Source organism: Crinia signifera, chromosome 7 (assembly GCF_055691185.1).
Source record: "Crinia signifera chromosome 7, ASM5569118v1, whole genome shotgun sequence".
Taxonomy (NCBI): Eukaryota; Metazoa; Chordata; class Amphibia; order Anura; family Myobatrachidae; genus Crinia; species Crinia signifera.
Window position 1 is genome coordinate 175,434,751 of NC_139223.1, and position 17,250 is coordinate 175,452,000.

At 51.9% G+C, this 17,250-nt stretch overlaps 1 protein-coding gene across 1 annotated transcript in view; it reads right to left on the minus strand.

Annotated features, from left to right (window-relative positions):
- Positions 1–17,250, minus strand: part of KANSL1L (KAT8 regulatory NSL complex subunit 1 like) — a 62,343-nt gene that overhangs the window by 26,264 nt on the left and 18,829 nt on the right. The window contains exons 3-4 of the mRNA XM_083154468.1: positions 13,408–13,543; positions 8,259–8,450 (exon numbers count right to left, since the gene is read on the minus strand). Of these exons, the coding sequence (XP_083010594.1) occupies positions 8,259–8,450; positions 13,408–13,543 (328 nt within the window). The remainder of the gene's footprint in view (positions 1–8,258; positions 8,451–13,407; positions 13,544–17,250) is intronic.

Here is a 17,250-nt window from a genome sequence, read left to right on the forward strand (position 1 = left end):
GCAGCCCATGCATGGACTCTGGTACTGTGTAACTGGCAGCAGAATCCCCCCAGCCTGATGTTTATCATCCGCAGCCCATGCATGGACTCTGGTACTGTGTAACTGGCAGCAGAATCCCCCCAGCCTGACTTGTATCATCCGCAGCCCATGCATGGACTCTGGTACTGTGTAACTGGCAGCAGAATCCCCCCAGCCTGACGTTTATCATCCGCAGCCCATGCATGGACTCTGGTACTGTGTAACTGGCAGCAGAATCCCCCCAGCCTGACGTGTGTCATCCGCAGCCCATGCATGGACTCTGGCGATGTGTAACTGGCAGCAGAATCCCCCCAGCCTGACGTTTATAATCCGCAGCCCATGCATGGACTCTGGTACTGTGTAACTGGCAGCAGAATCCCCCCAGCCTGACGTGTATCATCCGCAGCCCATGCATGGACTCTGGTACTGTGTAACTGGCAGCAGAATCCCCCCAGCCTGACGTGTATCATCCGCAGCCCATGCATGGACTCTGGTGATGTGTAACTGGCAGCAGAATCCCCCAGCCTGACTTATATCATCCGCAGCCCATGCATGGACTCTGGTACTGTGTAACTGGCAGCAGAATCCCCCCAGCCTGACGTGTATCATCCGCAGCCCATGCATGGACTCTGGTACTGTGTAACTGGCAGCAGAATCCCCCCAGCCTGACGTGTATCATCCGCAGCCCATGCATGGACTCTGGTGATGTGTAACTGGCAGCAGAATCCCCCAGCCTGACTTATATCATCCGCAGCCCATGCATGGACTCTGGTAATGTGTAACTTGTATCATCCGCAGCGCATGCATGGACTCTGGTGATGTGTAACTGGCAGCAGAATCCCCCCAGCCTGACGTGTATCATCCGCAGCCCATGCATGGACTCTGGTACTGTGTAACTGGCAGCAGAATCCCCCCAGCCTGACTTATATCATCCGCAGCCCATGCATGGACTCTGGTAATGTGTAACTGGTAGCAGAATCCCCCCCCCCCAGCCTGACGTGTATCATCCGCAGCCCATGCATGGACTCTGGTACTGTGTAACTGGCAGCAGAATCCCCCCAGCCTGACGTGTATCATCCGCAGCCCATGCATGGACTCTGGTACTGTGTAACTGGCAGCAGAATCCCCCCAGCCTGACTTGTATCATCCGCAGCCCATGCATGGACTCTGGTACTGTGTAACTGGCAGCAGAATCCCCCCAGCCTGACCTGTATCATCCGCAGCCCATGCATGGACTCTGGTGATGTGTAACTGGCAGCAGAATCCCCCCAGCCTGACGTATATCATCCGCAGCCCATGCATGGACTCTGGTACTGTGTAACTGGCAGCAGAATCCCCCCAGCCTGACATATATCATCCGCAGCCCATGCATGGACTCTGGTACTGTGTAACTGGCAGCAGAATCCCCCCAGCCTGACGTGTATCATCCGCAGCCCATGCATGGACTCTGGTACTGTGTAACTGGCAGCAGAATCCCCCCCCCCCCAGCCTGACGTGTATCATCCGCAGCCCATGCATGGACTCTGGTACTGTGTAACTGGCAGCAGAATCCCCCCCCCAGCCTGACGTGTATCATCCGCAGCCCATGCATGGACTCTGGTAATGTGTAATTTGTATCATCCGCAGCCCATGCATGGACTCTGGTACTGTGTAACTGGCAGCAGAATCCCCCCCCCCCCCCCTCCCAGCCTGACGTGTATCATCCGCAGCCCATGCATGGACTCTGGTAATGTGTAACTGGCAGCAGAATCCCCCCAGCCTGACGTGTATCATCCGCAGCCCATGCATGGACTCTGGTACTGTGTAACTGGTAGCAGAATCCCCCCAGCCTGACCTGTATCATCCGCAGCCCATGCATGGACTCTGGTAATGTGTAACTGGCAGCAGAATCCCCCCAGCCTGACTTATATCATCCGCTGCCCATGCATGGACTCTGGTACTGTGTAACTGGCAGCAGAATCCCCCCAGCCTGACGTTTATCATCCGCAGCCCATGCATGGACTCTGGTACTGTGTAACTGGCAGCAGAATCCCCCCAGCCTGACGTGTATCATCCGCAGCCCATGCATGGACTCTGGTACTGTGTAACTGGCAGCAGAATCCCCCCCCCCCCCAGCCTGACTTATATCATCCGCAGCCCATGCATGGACTCTGGTACTGTGTAACTGGCAGCAGAATCCCCCCAGCCTGACGTGTATCATCCGCAGCCCATGCATGGACTCTGGTAATGTGTAACTGGCAGCAGAATCCCCCCCCAGCCTGACATGTATCATCCGCAGCCCATGCATGGACTCTGGTACTGTGTAACTGGCAGCAGAATCCCCCCAGCCTGACGTGTATCATCCGCAGCCCATGCATGGACTCTGGTACTGTGTAACTGGCAGCAGAATCCCCCAGCCTGACTTATATCATCCGCAGCCCATGCATGGACTCTGGTACTGTGTAACTGGCAGCAGAATCTCCCCAGCCTGACGTGTATCATCCGCAGCCCATGCATGGACTCTGGTACTGTGTAACTGGCAGCAGAATCCCCCCAGCCTGACGTGTATCATCCGCAGCCCATGCATGGACTCTGGTACTGTGTAACTGGCAGCAGAATCCCCCCAGCCTGACGTATATCATCGGCAGCCCATGCATGGACTCTGGTACTGTGTAACTGGCAGCAGAATCCCCCCAGCCTGACATGTATCATCCGCAGCCCATGCATGGACTCTGGTACTGTGTAACTGGCAGCAGAATCCCCCCAGCCTGACATATATCATCCGCAGCCCATGCATGGACTCTGGTACTGTGTAACTGGCAGCAGAATCCCCCCAGCCTGACGTGTATCATCCGCAGCCCATGCATGGACTCTGGTACTGTGTAACTGGCAGCAGAATCCCCCCAGCCTGACGTATATCATCGGCAGCCCATGCATGGACTCTGGTACTGTGTAACTGGCAGCAGAATCCCCCCAGCCTGACATATATCATCCGCAGCCCATGCATGGACTCTGGTACTGTGTAACTGGCAGCAGAATCCCCCCAGCCTGACGTGTATCATCCGCAGCCCATGCATGGACTCTGGTGATGTGTAACTGGCAGCAGAATCCCCCCAGCCTGACTTATATCATCCGCAGCCCATGCATGGACTCTGGTACTGTGTAACTGGCAGCAGAATCCCCCCAGCCTGACGTGTATCATCCGCAGCCCATGCATGGACTCTGGTAATGTGTAACTGGCAGCAGAATCCCCCCAGCCTGACATATATCATCCGCAGCCCATGCATGGACTCTGGTACTGTGTAACTGGCAGCAGAATCTCCCCAGCCTGACGTGTATCATCCGCAGCCCATGCATGGACTCTGGTGATGTGTAACTGGCAGCAGAATCCCCCAGCCTGACTTATATCATCCGCAGCCCATGCATGGACTCTGGTAATGTGTAACTGGCAGCAGAATCCCCCCAGCCTGACCTGTATCATCCGCAGCCCATGCATGAACTCTGGTACTGTGTAACTGGCAGCAGAATCCCCCCAGCCTGACGTATATCATCCGCAGCCCATGCATGGACTCTGGTGATGTGTAACTGGCAGCAGAATCCCCCCAGCCTGATGTTTATCATCCGCAGCCCATGCATGGACTCTGGTAATGTGTAACTGGCAGCAGAATCCCCCCAGCCTGATGTTTATCATCCGCAGCCCATGCATGGACTCTGGTACTGTGTAACTGGGAGCAGAATCCCCCCAGCCTGACGTGTATCATCCGCAGCCCATGCATGGACTCTGGTACTGTGTAACTGGGAGCAGAATCCCCCCAGCCTGACGTGTATCATCCGCAGCCCATGCATGAACTCTGGTACTGTGTAACTGGCAGCAGAATCCCCCCAGCCTGACGTATATCATCCGCAGCCCATCCATGGACTCTGGTGATGTGTAACTGGCAGCAGAATCCCCCCAGCCTGATGTTTATCATCCGCAGCCCATGCATGGACTCTGGTAATGTGTAACTGGCAGCAGAATCCCCCCAGCCTGATGTTTATCATCCGCAGCCCATGCATGGACTCTGGTACTGTGTAACTGGCAGCAGAATCCCCCCAGCCTGATGTGTATCATCCGCAGCCCATGCATGGACTCTGGTACTGTGTAACTGGCAGCAGAATCCCCCCCCAGCCTGACGTGTGTCATCCGCAGCCCATGCATGGACTCTGGTACTGTGTAACTGGCAGCAGAATCCCCCCAGCCTGATGTTTATCATCCGCAGCCCATGCATGGACTCTGGTACTGTGTAACTGGCAGCAGAATCCCCCCAGCCTGACTTGTATCATCCGCAGCCCATGCATGGACTCTGGTGATGTGTAACTGGCAGCAGAATCCCCCCAGCCTGACGTTTATCATCCGCAGCCCATGCATGGACTCTGGTACTGTGTAACTGGCAGCAGAATCCCCCCAGCCTGACGTGTGTCATCCGCAGCCCATGCATGGACTCTGGCGATGTGTAACTGGCAGCAGAATCCCCCCAGCCTGACGTTTATCATCCGCAGCCCATGCATGGACTCTGGTACTGTGTAACTGGCAGCAGAATCCCCCCAGCCTGACGTGTATCATCCGCAGCCCATGCATGGACTCTGGTACTGTGTAACTGGCAGCAGAATCCCCCCAGCCTGACGTGTATCATCCGCAGCCCATGCATGGACTCTGGTGATGTGTAACTGGCAGCAGAATCCCCCAGCCTGACTTATATCATCCGCAGCCCATGCATGGACTCTGGTAATGTGTAACTTGTATCATCCGCAGCGCATGCATGGACTCTGGTGATGTGTAACTGGCAGCAGAATCCCCCCAGCCTGACGTGTATCATCCGCAGCCCATGCATGGACTCTGGTACTGTGTAACTGGCAGCAGAATCCCCCCAGCCTGACTTATATCATCCGCAGCCCATGCATGGACTCTGGTAATGTGTAACTGGTAGCAGAATCCCCCCCCCCCAGCCTGACGTGTATCATCCGCAGCCCATGCATGGACTCTGGTACTGTGTAACTGGCAGCAGAATCCCCCCAGCCTGACCTGTATCATCCGCAGCCCATGCATGGACTCTGGTGATGTGTAACTGGCAGCAGAATCCCCCCAGCCTGACGTATATCATCCGCAGCCCATGCATGGACTCTGGTACTGTGTAACTGGCAGCAGAATCCCCCCAGCCTGACGTTTATCATCCGCAGCCCATGCATGGACTCTGGTACTGTGTAACTGGCAGCAGAATCCCCCCAGTCTGACGTGTATCATCCGCAGCCCATGCATGGACTCTGGTACTGTGTAACTGGCAGCAGAATCCCCCCCCCCCCAGCCTGACGTGTATCATCCGCAGCCCATGCATGGACTCTGGTACTGTGTAACTGGCAGCAGAATCCCCCCCCCAGCCTGACGTGTATCATCCGCAGCCCATGCATGGACTCTGGTAATGTGTAACTTGTATCATCCGCAGCGCATGCATGGACTCTGGTGATGTGTAACTGGCAGCAGAATCCCCCCAGCCTGACGTGTATCATCCGCAGCCCATGCATGGACTCTGGTGATGTGTAACTGGCAGCAGAATCCCCCCAGCCTGACGTGTATCATCCGCAGCCCATGCATGGACTCTGGTAATGTGTAACTGGCAGCAGAATCCCCCCAGCCTGACCTGTATCATCCGCAGCCCATGCATGGACTCTGGTAATGTGTAACTGGCAGCAGAATCCCCCCAGCCTGACGTGTATCATCCGCAGCCCATGCATGGACTCTGGTACTGTGTAACTGGTAGCAGAATCCCCCCAGCCTGACCTGTATCATCCGCAGCCCATGCATGGACTCTGGTAATGTGTAACTGGCAGCAGAATCCCCCCAGCCTGACTTATATCATCCGCTGCCCATGCATGGACTCTGGTACTGTGTAACTGGCAGCAGAATCCCCCCAGCCTGACGTTTATCATCCGCAGCCCATGCATGGACTCTGGTACTGTGTAACTGGCAGCAGAATCCCCCCAGCCTGACGTGTATCATCCGCAGCCCATGCATGGACTCTGGTACTGTGTAACTGGCAGCAGAATCCCCCCCCCCCAGCCTGACTTATATCATCCGCAGCCCATGCATGGACTCTGGTACTGTGTAACTGGCAGCAGAATCCCCCCAGCCTGACGTGTATCATCCGCAGCCCATGCATGGACTCTGGTAATGTGTAACTGGCAGCAGAATCCCCCCCCAGCCTGACATGTATCATCCGCAGCCCATGCATGGACTCTGGTACTGTGTAACTGGCAGCAGAATCCCCCCAGCCTGACGTGTATCATCCGCAGCCCATGCATGGACTCTGGTACTGTGTAACTGGCAGCAGAATCCCCCCCCCCCCCAGCCTGACTTATATCATCCGCAGCCCATGCATGGACTCTGGTACTGTGTAACTGGCAGCAGAATCCCCCCAGCCTGTCGTGTATCATCCGCAGCCCATGCATGGACTCTGGTAATGTGTAACTGGCAGCAGAATCCCCCCCCAGCCTGACATGTATCATCCGCTGCCCATGCATGGACTCTGGTAATGTGTAACTGGCAGCAGATTAGGAGATACAGCATTACACAGCAGTCTTTGTTCTGGACCATAGATTTGCTTTTTTTCAAGGCTTTCGTCAGAATTTCCCAGCATTAGTCACTGATGGACAGCGCACGGTTCCCTCTGTCCGCACGACTGAGCAGCAGGACAGTTTTACCTACAAACCTGCAAACTCATCGACCGGTCACATGAGTTACAGTGAAGCAATAGATTTCTCGTTAATAAGAAACGTAACATCTGACATTCTACACGGACACCAGGCGCGGGATTCCGAATCCGGCGCTATAATGATGTTTATTCATCTGTGCACGCGTCTGAGTTTTGTACATACAAAGTTACAGTACGAACTTTGGGGGTCATTCTGGTTGGCTCGCTATGCAGCAAAAGTTCCCTTCTCAGCGAGCTTTCTAACACCACCCGCCAGGCACGCAAATGGTCACCGCCCCGCCATGCTCGGAACACCCCCCCTCCCCCCCCACCACTTAGCGAATGGATGTTTTGCATAAACATCCATTTGCAGGGTAGCATATGGGGGGCAAAATCATTCGATGGTCGGTGACCATCGAATGATTTTTTCCCATGCTCGCAATTCTAAGTCAGTCTGGGCTCACTAAGACTTGTGGCGTCCGTGTCTGAGAATGGGGCGGGCAGCTGCCTGCCTGCGTTTGCATGGGGACATCCAGCGTTTTCGTGGCGGCTCTCCTTCCCGCCCCCCCCCTCTCCATCTCTGTCACCTCCGTCCCGCCCAAAACCCTGCCTCCCCCCTGTGCGAGCATCACGGCGACTATGCAAGTTGCCGAAGCCCTGTACATGCGCATATGGGGCAGAAACATCGGTCCTGGGTGCAAACACGCCGGGGACCGAATCAATTCGAATCAGGCTCTTAGACACATGGGGGTTTAATTACTAAGATGGGAGTTCCGTTGAAGATAGGATGTTGCCCATAGCAACCAAACCAACCAATAGGGCCTAATTCACACCTGATCGCAGGCCGGGAGCGATTATCGATAGACTGCATGTGCGTACGACCCATAGTACGAATGCGTGACGCCGTCCTGTGATAAAATCCTGCTACTTTTTTTCATCTCTGGCCTTGTGCAAGGTGATTGGCAGGACGCCGGCATTTGGGGGTGGTAACCGGACGCTTTTTCTGGGAGTGTCAGGGACAATGAAGGCGTGCCCAGATGTTTGTAGGGAAGTCATGTGACGTCAGCTCCGGCCCTGTTTTTATCGCAGGCACAAAGTAAGTCCTGGGCTACACACAGACTGCGCACTCTGGGGAATCATTGCATGAATGGCTTACGAATGGATTTGCAGCTATTCAAAGGCTTGCACAGATTTCGCTCTGGCGTGACAGCGTATACCTGATCGCTGGCTCCAAAAACTAGCAGTCGTGCAATCAGGTCTGAATTAGGCCCATAGCATTATACTTTATATACCGCAAGACTGAGCACCACCAAATGAGACGGCCAGAGTACACGCAAGCACCTGAAATAGGTTTCACTGTGCAGCAACTTTAAGTTAATGTTAAATCCATTAAAAATTCATCATGAAGTTAAAGCGGCTCTACATAGCTGCCAATGGGAAGGCGGAATCCCGTCACGGTTCTGCGCACTAGAATCACGTGGCTCAGAGACTCGCCGCGCCGCGGTCTGGGATTATCTGCCTGCTGTGCGACATTACCTGCTTCTCTATGTTTCTCAGGAGCAGAGTCGGGCTGCTAGGAGACATGTCTAAGTCCTTCACAGGAGGCAGATCTGTGTCCTTTGGGGCCGCCGCCAGCCTCCCTGCAGGACGTAACAAGATGCCTTTATCTGGGAGATGTGATTCTTCCCTGAGAATGTGATCCGAGGGCTCTGCAAACACCAGCGTCCCCTAGGATACACAAATAACAGCGGCCTGGTTAGGAACGCTAACAAACATTTAGCAGCATTGTATAGGACGAGACCACACACATTATAACAGGCAAGTCGTCAGTTGTAACGTATATAATAAGGATGCTGTACAATGATTGCTGCAATGTAACATTCCCCAGTTCCTCATATCCAAAATATACAGTATCCCCCCAACACGGGTATTACACCTGCTTACAGGCCTCCTTGTGTGCCCTAAATATACAGTATCCCCCACACCACGGGTATTACACCTGCTTACAGGCCTCCTTGTGCGCCCAAAATATACAGTATCCCCCACACCACGGGTATTACACCTGCTTACAGGCCTCCTTGTGCGCCCTAAATATACAGTATCCCCCACACCACGGGTATTACACCTGCTTACAGGCCTCCTTGTGTGCCCTAAATATACAGTACCCCCCACACCACGGGTATTACACCTGCTTACAGGCCTCCTTGTGTGCCCTAAATATACAGTATCCCCCACACCACGGGTATTACACCTGCTTACAGGCCTCCTTGTGCGCCCTAAATATACAGTATCCCCCACACCACGGGTATTACACCTGCTTACAGGCCTCCTTGTGTGCCCTAAATATACAGTATCCCCCACACCACGGGTATTCCACCTGCTTACAGGCCTCCTTGTGTGCCCTAAATATACAGTATCCCCCACGCCACGGGTATTACACCTGCTTACAGGCCTCCTTGTGTGCCCTAAATATACAGTATCCCCCACACCACGGGTATTACACCTGCTTACAGGCCTCCTTGTGTGCCCTAAATATACAGTATCCCCCACGCCACGGGTATTACACCTGCTTACAGGCCTCCTTGTGCGCCCAAAATATACATTATCCCCCACACCACGGGTATTACACCTGCTTACAGGCCTCCTTGTGCGCCCAAAATATACAGTATCCCCCACACCACGGGTATTACACCTGCTTACAGGCCTCCTTGTGCACCCTAAATATACAGTATCCCCCACACCACGGGTATTACACCTGCTTACAGGCCTCATTGTGCGCCCTAAATATACAGTATCCCCCACACCACGGGTATTACACCTGCTTACAGGCCTCCTTGTGTGCCCTAAATATACAGTATCCCCCACACCACGGGTATTACACCTGCTTACAGGCCTCATTGTGCGCCCTAAATATACAGTATCCCCCACACCACGGGTATTACACCTGCTTACAGGCCTCCTTGTGTGCCCTAAATATACAGTATCCCCCACACCACGGGTATTACACCTGCTTACAGGCCTCATTGTGCGCCCTAAATATACAGTATCCCCCACACCACGGGTATTACACCTGCTTACAGGCCTCCTTGTGTGCCCTAAATATACAGTATCCCCCACACCACGGGTATTACACCTGCTTACAGGCCTCATTGTGCGCCCAAAATATACAGTATCCCCCACACCACGGGTATTACACCTGCTTACAGGCCTCATTGTGCGCCCTAAATATACAGTATCCCCCACACCACGGGTATTACACCTGCTTACAAGCCTCCTTCTGCACCCTAAATATACAGTATCCCCCACACCACGGGTATTACACCTGCTTACAGGCCTCCTTGTGCGCCCAAAATATACAGTATCCCCCACACCACGGGTATTACACCTGCTTACAGGCCTCCTTGTGCGCCCTAAATATACAGTATCCCCCACACCACGGGTATTACACCTGCTTACAGGCCTCATTGTGCGCCCAAAATATACAGTATCCCCCACACCACGGGTATTACACCTGCTTACAGGCCTCCTTGTGCGCCCAAAATATACAGTATCCCCCACACCACGGGTATTACACCTGCTTACAGGCCTCATTGTGCGCCCAAAATATACAGTATCCCCCACACCACGGGTATTCCACCTGCTTACAGGCCTCCTTGTGTGCCCTAAATATACAGTATCCCCCACACCACGGGTATTTCACCTGCTTACAGGCCTCATTGTGCGCCCTAAATATACAGTATCCCCCACACCACGGGTATTACACCTGCTTACAGGCCTCATTGTGTGCCCTAAATATACAGTATCCCCCACACCACGGGTATTACACCTGCTTACAGGCCTCATTGTGTGCCCTAAATATACAGTATCCCCCACACCACGGGTATTACACCTGCTTACAGGCCTCCTTGTGCGCCCTAAATATACAGTATCCCCCACACCACGGGTATTACACCTGCTTACAGGCCTCCTTGTGTGCCCTAAATATACAGTATCCCCCACACCACGGGTATTCCACCTGCTTACAGGCCTCCTTGTGCGCCTAAATATACAGTATCCCCCACACCACGGGTATTACACCTGCTTACAGGCCTCATTGTGTGCCCTAAATATACAGTATCCCCCACACCACGGGTATTACACCTGCTTACAGGCCTCCTTGTGCGCCCAAAATATACAGTATCCCCCACACCACGGGTATTACACCTGCTTACAGGCCTCATTGTGCGCCCAAAATATACAGTATTCCCCACATCACGGGTATTACACCTGCTTACAGGCCTCCTTGTGCACCCTAAATATACAGTATCCCCCACACCACGGGTATTACACCTGCTTACAGGCCTCATTGTGCGCCCTAAATATACAGTATCCCCCACACCACAGGTATTACACCTGCTTACAGGCCTCATTGTGCGCCCTAAATATACAGTATCCCCCACACCACGGGTATTACACCTGCTTACAAGCCTCCTTCTGCACCCTAAATATACAGTATCCCCCACACCACGGGTATTCCACCTGCTTACAGGCCTCCTTGTGCGCCCTAAATATACAGTATCCCCCACACCACGGGTATTACACCTGCTTACAGGCCTCCTTGTGCGCCCTAAATATACAGTATCCCCCACACCACGGGTATTACACCTGCTTACAGGCCTCATTGTGCGCCCTAAATATACAGTATCCCCCACACCACGGGTATTACACCTGCTTACAGGCCTCCTTGTGCGCCCAAAATATACAGTATCCCCCACACCACGGGTATTACACCTGCTTACAGGCCTCCTTGTGCGCCCAAAATATACAGTATCCCCCACACCACGGGTATTCCACCTGCTTACAGGCCTCATTGTGCGCCCAAAATATACAGTATCCCCCACACCACGGGTATTACACCTGCTTACAGGCCTCATTGTGCGCCCTAAATATACAGTATCCCCTACACCCCGGGTATTCCACCTGCTTACAGGCCTCATTGTGCGCCCTAAATATACAGTATCCCCCACACCACGGGTATTACACCTGCTTACAAGCCTCCTTCTGCACCCTAAATATACAGTATCCCCCACACCACGGGTATTACACCTGCTTACAAGCCTCCTTCTGCACCCTAAATATGCAGTATCCCCCACACCATGGGTATTCCACCTGCTTACAGGCCTCCTTCTGCACCCTAAATATGCAGTATCCCCCACACCACGGGTATTACACCTGCTTACAGGCCTCCTTGTGTGCCCTAAATATACAGTATCCCCCACACCACGGGTATTCCACCTGCTTACAGGCCTCATTGTGCGCCCTAAATATACAGTATCCCCCACACCACGAGTATTACACCTGCTTACAGGCCTCCTTGTGTGCCCTAAATATACAGTATCCCCCACACCACGGGTATTACACCTGCTTACAGGCCTCCTTCTGCACCCTAAATATACGGTATCCCCCACACCACGGGTATTACACCTGCTTACAGGCCTCCTTGTGTGCCCTAAATATACAGTATCCCCCACACCACGGGTATTCCACCTGCTTACAGGCCTCATTGTGCGCCCTAAATATACAGTATCCCCCACACCACGGGTATTACACCTGCTTACAGGCCTCCTTCTGCACCCTAAATATACGGTATCCCCCACACCACAGGTATTACACCTGCTTACAGGCCTCATTGTGTGCCCTAAATATACAGTATCCCCCACACCCCGGGTATTACACCTGCTTACAGGCCTCATTGTGTGCCCTAAATATACAGTATCCCCCACACCACGGGTATTACACCTGCTTACAGGCCTCATTGTGCGCACTGAGAATGCAAGGAACCTGACAATACGATACTGTAAAAGGAACAACCATGTGACTGCAGATTGGCTGGTTTCCATATATTTTGTCGACGTTCTTACTGTCGACATAAGAAATGAGAATGTTGACATGCTTAGCACAATGACATTGACAATATCAATATTCATGCCGACACAGATGAATTGAAGAATGCCAACAAAACAGTGCGTCGTCAAACCGATGTGTCGTCAGGACACCCACAAGGCGGCAATTGAATTTGCCTGTCCAGCTATGGTGTCGGCCAATGCATCAAGTGTCGGCAGACTGTCCGTCCATTCAGCCTGATGCGCAGATGTATATGGAGATTGATAAGCCATCGCATGTGCTGCACCGCTGACGTGATATATCTGTAAACTATGTCGTTTATAGGTGTGAGCATTAATAGATTGACAATGTATAATTCCACAGTCAGATTAACGTGCACTGAGTTGACATGGGGGCCTGCAGCCTAACCCTAATGTCAGCATTCTGCAGAATGCTGACATTTTACATGTCAACATGCAAACTTTTTAGACATGTCAACAAGTTCCACAGCACCCGAGGCCAAAAAAATATTATTAACAAATTCAGAAGAAAATAAGAAATGAACTAAATTGTGTTTATATATAATTCACTTCTGTATGACCACATGTTTTACTATTGACAGGGAGCCATGGCACACAGTCTGAGAACCGCTGGTGTACAGTGATACAGCACTGAGATACAGACCAGAGTGTGTTAGAAGCACCAGAGCAGAGAACGACATCACAGCACTGATATGCAGAACACATGGATATCAGAGGTCAGTCGCGGAATGCCCCATTATGTACACATCACCTGAGCTTCCAGTAAGCGGGCAGTACTGTACCTTCCGCCGCCGGATCGCACCATGAAGATTGGCGTGTTGCTGGATTCTGTACTCCAGCTCTGAGATCTCAGCCTGAAGCCAGGCCCAGCGACTCCCGAGTTGCGCTCTTACTGACAGCCAGTCCCGCTCTGCATTACTGGGAATACACAGAATAGATTTGTTAGTTGACACTATAAGACATACAGCAAATACGGGCATTTCTATAGACAATAAAGATATATCGGCACCGGGGACAGTAGCAGGTGGCGAGTGTGGCTGGGGCGGGGCCATAGCCAGATTAAGGTCGGGATGCAGGGCATACTGTCAGGGGGCCCCCCGGCTGGAGCGCACTTTATATCACTAGCTGTCCCTCTTGTGCAGCAGCAGAACCAGGCAGTCAGAATGGGCCACAATCTGATATAAACCCCTCCACCTTCCAACTTCTCAGGTGCCCCAGGCACCCCCAAGGCTTACGGTGCCCACACACTAGAACGATTTTTTTTCCGAACGCTCGATTTACGACCGATCGGAAGATTTTTACTGCAAAATCGGCCAATCTCGATCAGATGCACGCTCCCGCAGATCTTTTGCTAAATCTTCTGATCTTACATGCTGCATGAAAGATCAACAGATTCATAGGAATCAAGATTTCATGGCTAATTTATGCGCACAAGTTAAGTTTGCAGATCTTTCTAGTGTGTGGGCATTTTTAATCCGGACCTGGGTGGGGCACCTGCCAAACCGTAGCACAGGTGTACTAAGGCGTGCTCGGGGAGGACAGACACCTACCGTGCTGCTGAACAGCTGCATAAAATGGTTTATCTCACCAAAATAAATGTGGACTAAATAATATTATGCGAAATACTGTGACTGTGAATATCTGCATATACAGGCTGTGGTATAACATACAGACATGACAATCGGGTATGGGGTGTAGTGTCGACCCAATTAAGGTCGACACTCGATAGGTCGATCACTGTTGGCCGAAAGGTCATAGGTCTACCCTTTAAAACGGTCAACATGGCTTATATTTATATAGGATTAAGCACGGGGCGACAGGGGCGGGCGCCCCGGGGACCCCACATGTCAGGGGCCCCCACAACATCACTGCTGCAGCGGGTGGGTGGCAGGCACCGGGGTCGGGAGGGCAGGGGGTCCTGCAGTCAGCGGCGGGGTCCCTGCAGCGGATGGGAAGTGAGCGGCGGGGTCCCTGCGGCAGAAGGGAACTAGTAGTGCTACTAGTTCCCATCCACCACAAGGACCCTGCCGCTGACTGGCCATACGCCGCAGGGACCACGCTGCTGTCTTCATATCCATCCCAGGGACCCCGCTGCACGGATCCCCACTGCCCCGGATTCCCGCTGCCCAGGTACCACCTGCCTCCGTGGGAGGGGGGGGGGCGCAATTTTGTTGTCTAGGGCCCACACAGACCTTAATTCAGCCCTGATATATATAAATATATATATACACACAGTATATAAAAGGCTAACTACTGTACTCATTTGTCAAACACAGCCTGTAACATGGCAGTTAGGAGCTGAATGGCTGCCGCTTTATCCCTCTCCGAGGTTTAGTACATACACCCCACAGTCACACTACACTGCACGGTTGCACCCCAGGCAGCCGTATGACCTGTACTATGCTGGAGAAATGAATATATTTGTTTGTCACCACACGGGGCGATCAGAGCTGGCAGACTGCTGAGGACACATAATAAGCGTTTGCACATCCTGCTGAGTACTGGAAGCGTACCCTGTTGTTTCCATGGCACAGCCCAGCTCACAGCTGGCAATCCGTACACTAGTAAGCACTTCTCAGATCCTGGGAGGCCAATTACTTATCACAACATGCCTGCGTGCATCATTGTATAACGCAGACATCATCGCGGCTGCCGAGATGTGCTTTTTATTATGTCAGAGATCAACGTGATGCGGAACAGACCCACAATCCTGCAGGCCAGACATGCTGTAGTCACAGAGCTATGTTCTAAATAACAACCCAGATCCTGATTGACTGATATATATACATATAATATATTAATTATCATTTTTAATTAAAAATTACTTATGTTTATCCGTATATTTAGCTGGGTGTGGATCATTTGGTCGACACGTCGATTGGCCAAGCACTATTGGTCGAAAGGCAAAAGGTTGGCAAAGCAAAAAGGTTGAAAAAGGTCGGCATAACCAAAAGATCGACACCGGGAAAGGTCAACGTGAGGTTTTCATGGTTTTTTTTATGTCTATGTCAGCAGATGTCGTCATGGTCCCCGTACTGCGCTCGCTAGCCATGCTTTGGGCACTTTCATATACTCCCTGGGAGCATATGCCCACTGGGATGGTAAAGTAAGAACAAGTTGGTTTAAAAAAGAAAATCATGAAAAAATGTCGACCCTATGAACATTTCGACCTTTCTTCATGTGTTCGACCAATAGTGGTTGACCAAATAATGGCATGCCATTTAGCTGACTAGAAATACACATCTTTTTTTTATTCTGTTTTTCTTTTTTTTTTAAGTGTTTTTTTTTTTTTCAGTTTCTTTATATCATCAGAGACTGGAATAATAACCACATAAAGCTGCTTGTTGGACACATTCATATCTAATGCAGGGAACACCTGAGATGTGTCGCCTTTTGGGCAATTAAACAAATGCTCATGTAAAGACAAGGCTGAAAAGACGTCAAAATGAAAAAACTTTGACTGAAATTAAAAAAAATCCAGAAATCAGTCAACCACCAAGTCTTTATGGCTAAATGTATTTGATCGCGTTTCGTCAAAGTCGCCAATCATCAGAAGCTTTGCCCGGTAGATTTCACACAGCAATAAGAATGAATGGTGAACAAATTGGAATCGGAGAAAAGGATTTAACGGTAAGTAAAAAATCCTGTTTCCTCCTTCATCCACCAGGTGTCACTGAAGTAACAGTGGGGAGGTCCCAGAGCTCCCAACATGGGCGGGGCAGCGCTGAGATCCTCTCAAGACTACGCGACTAAACTGAGAAGCAGGGTCTGCAATGGTATCAAATTGATAAAACCTGACAAAAGCCTTTCGGCCCGACCAGGCGGCTGCTCGACAGATCTGCTGCATGGAAACCCCTTGGGCTGCCGCCCAGGAAGGACCCACCGAGCGAGTAGAATGGCCAGATATGGTAGAAGGAGGAGGACGAGCATCTGCAATGTACGCCTGTCTGATAGTAAGACGAATCCACCTCGATAGAGTCTGCTTGGTTGCCGGCCAGCCTCGCTTTCCCGGATCATGGACCATAAACAGAGCATCCGTCTTTCGAAAGGAGGCTGTTCTATTCACATAGATGCGGAGAGCCCGCACCACATCCAGAAACCTGTCAGCCTGTGAATCCCCTGCAAACACCGGGACTACAATTGGCTTGTTTATGTGGAAGGCCGTCACTACCTTTAGGAGAAAGGCCTTGCAAGTGCGAGGTTCCGCTCTATCTGTGTGGAAAATCAGGAACGGTGCCTTACAGGATAGAGCCCCTAGGTCAGAGACTCTCCTGGCTGAGGTTAGGGCCAGTAGAAGCACTGTCTTCCAAGTGAGATATTTTAACTCCACGGTATCCAAGGGTTTGAACAGTGAAGCTTGTAAGAAGCCCAAAACCAAATCCCACAGAGCCGTTGGGGGCCGGTAGGGTTGTTGGATGCTTAGAACTCCCTGGAAGAAAGTTTGTACCTCTGGTAGGATGGCTAACCGTTTTTAAAAGTAAATTGACAAAGGCGATACTTGAACTTTCAGGGAGCTCAATGTCAAACCTGAGGACAGCCCCCCTTGTAAAAAGAGAAGTAGTCAAGACTTTTTAAACAGACTGGGGGAGACTCCTCGCCCCTCGCACCAAGAGATGTAGGCACGC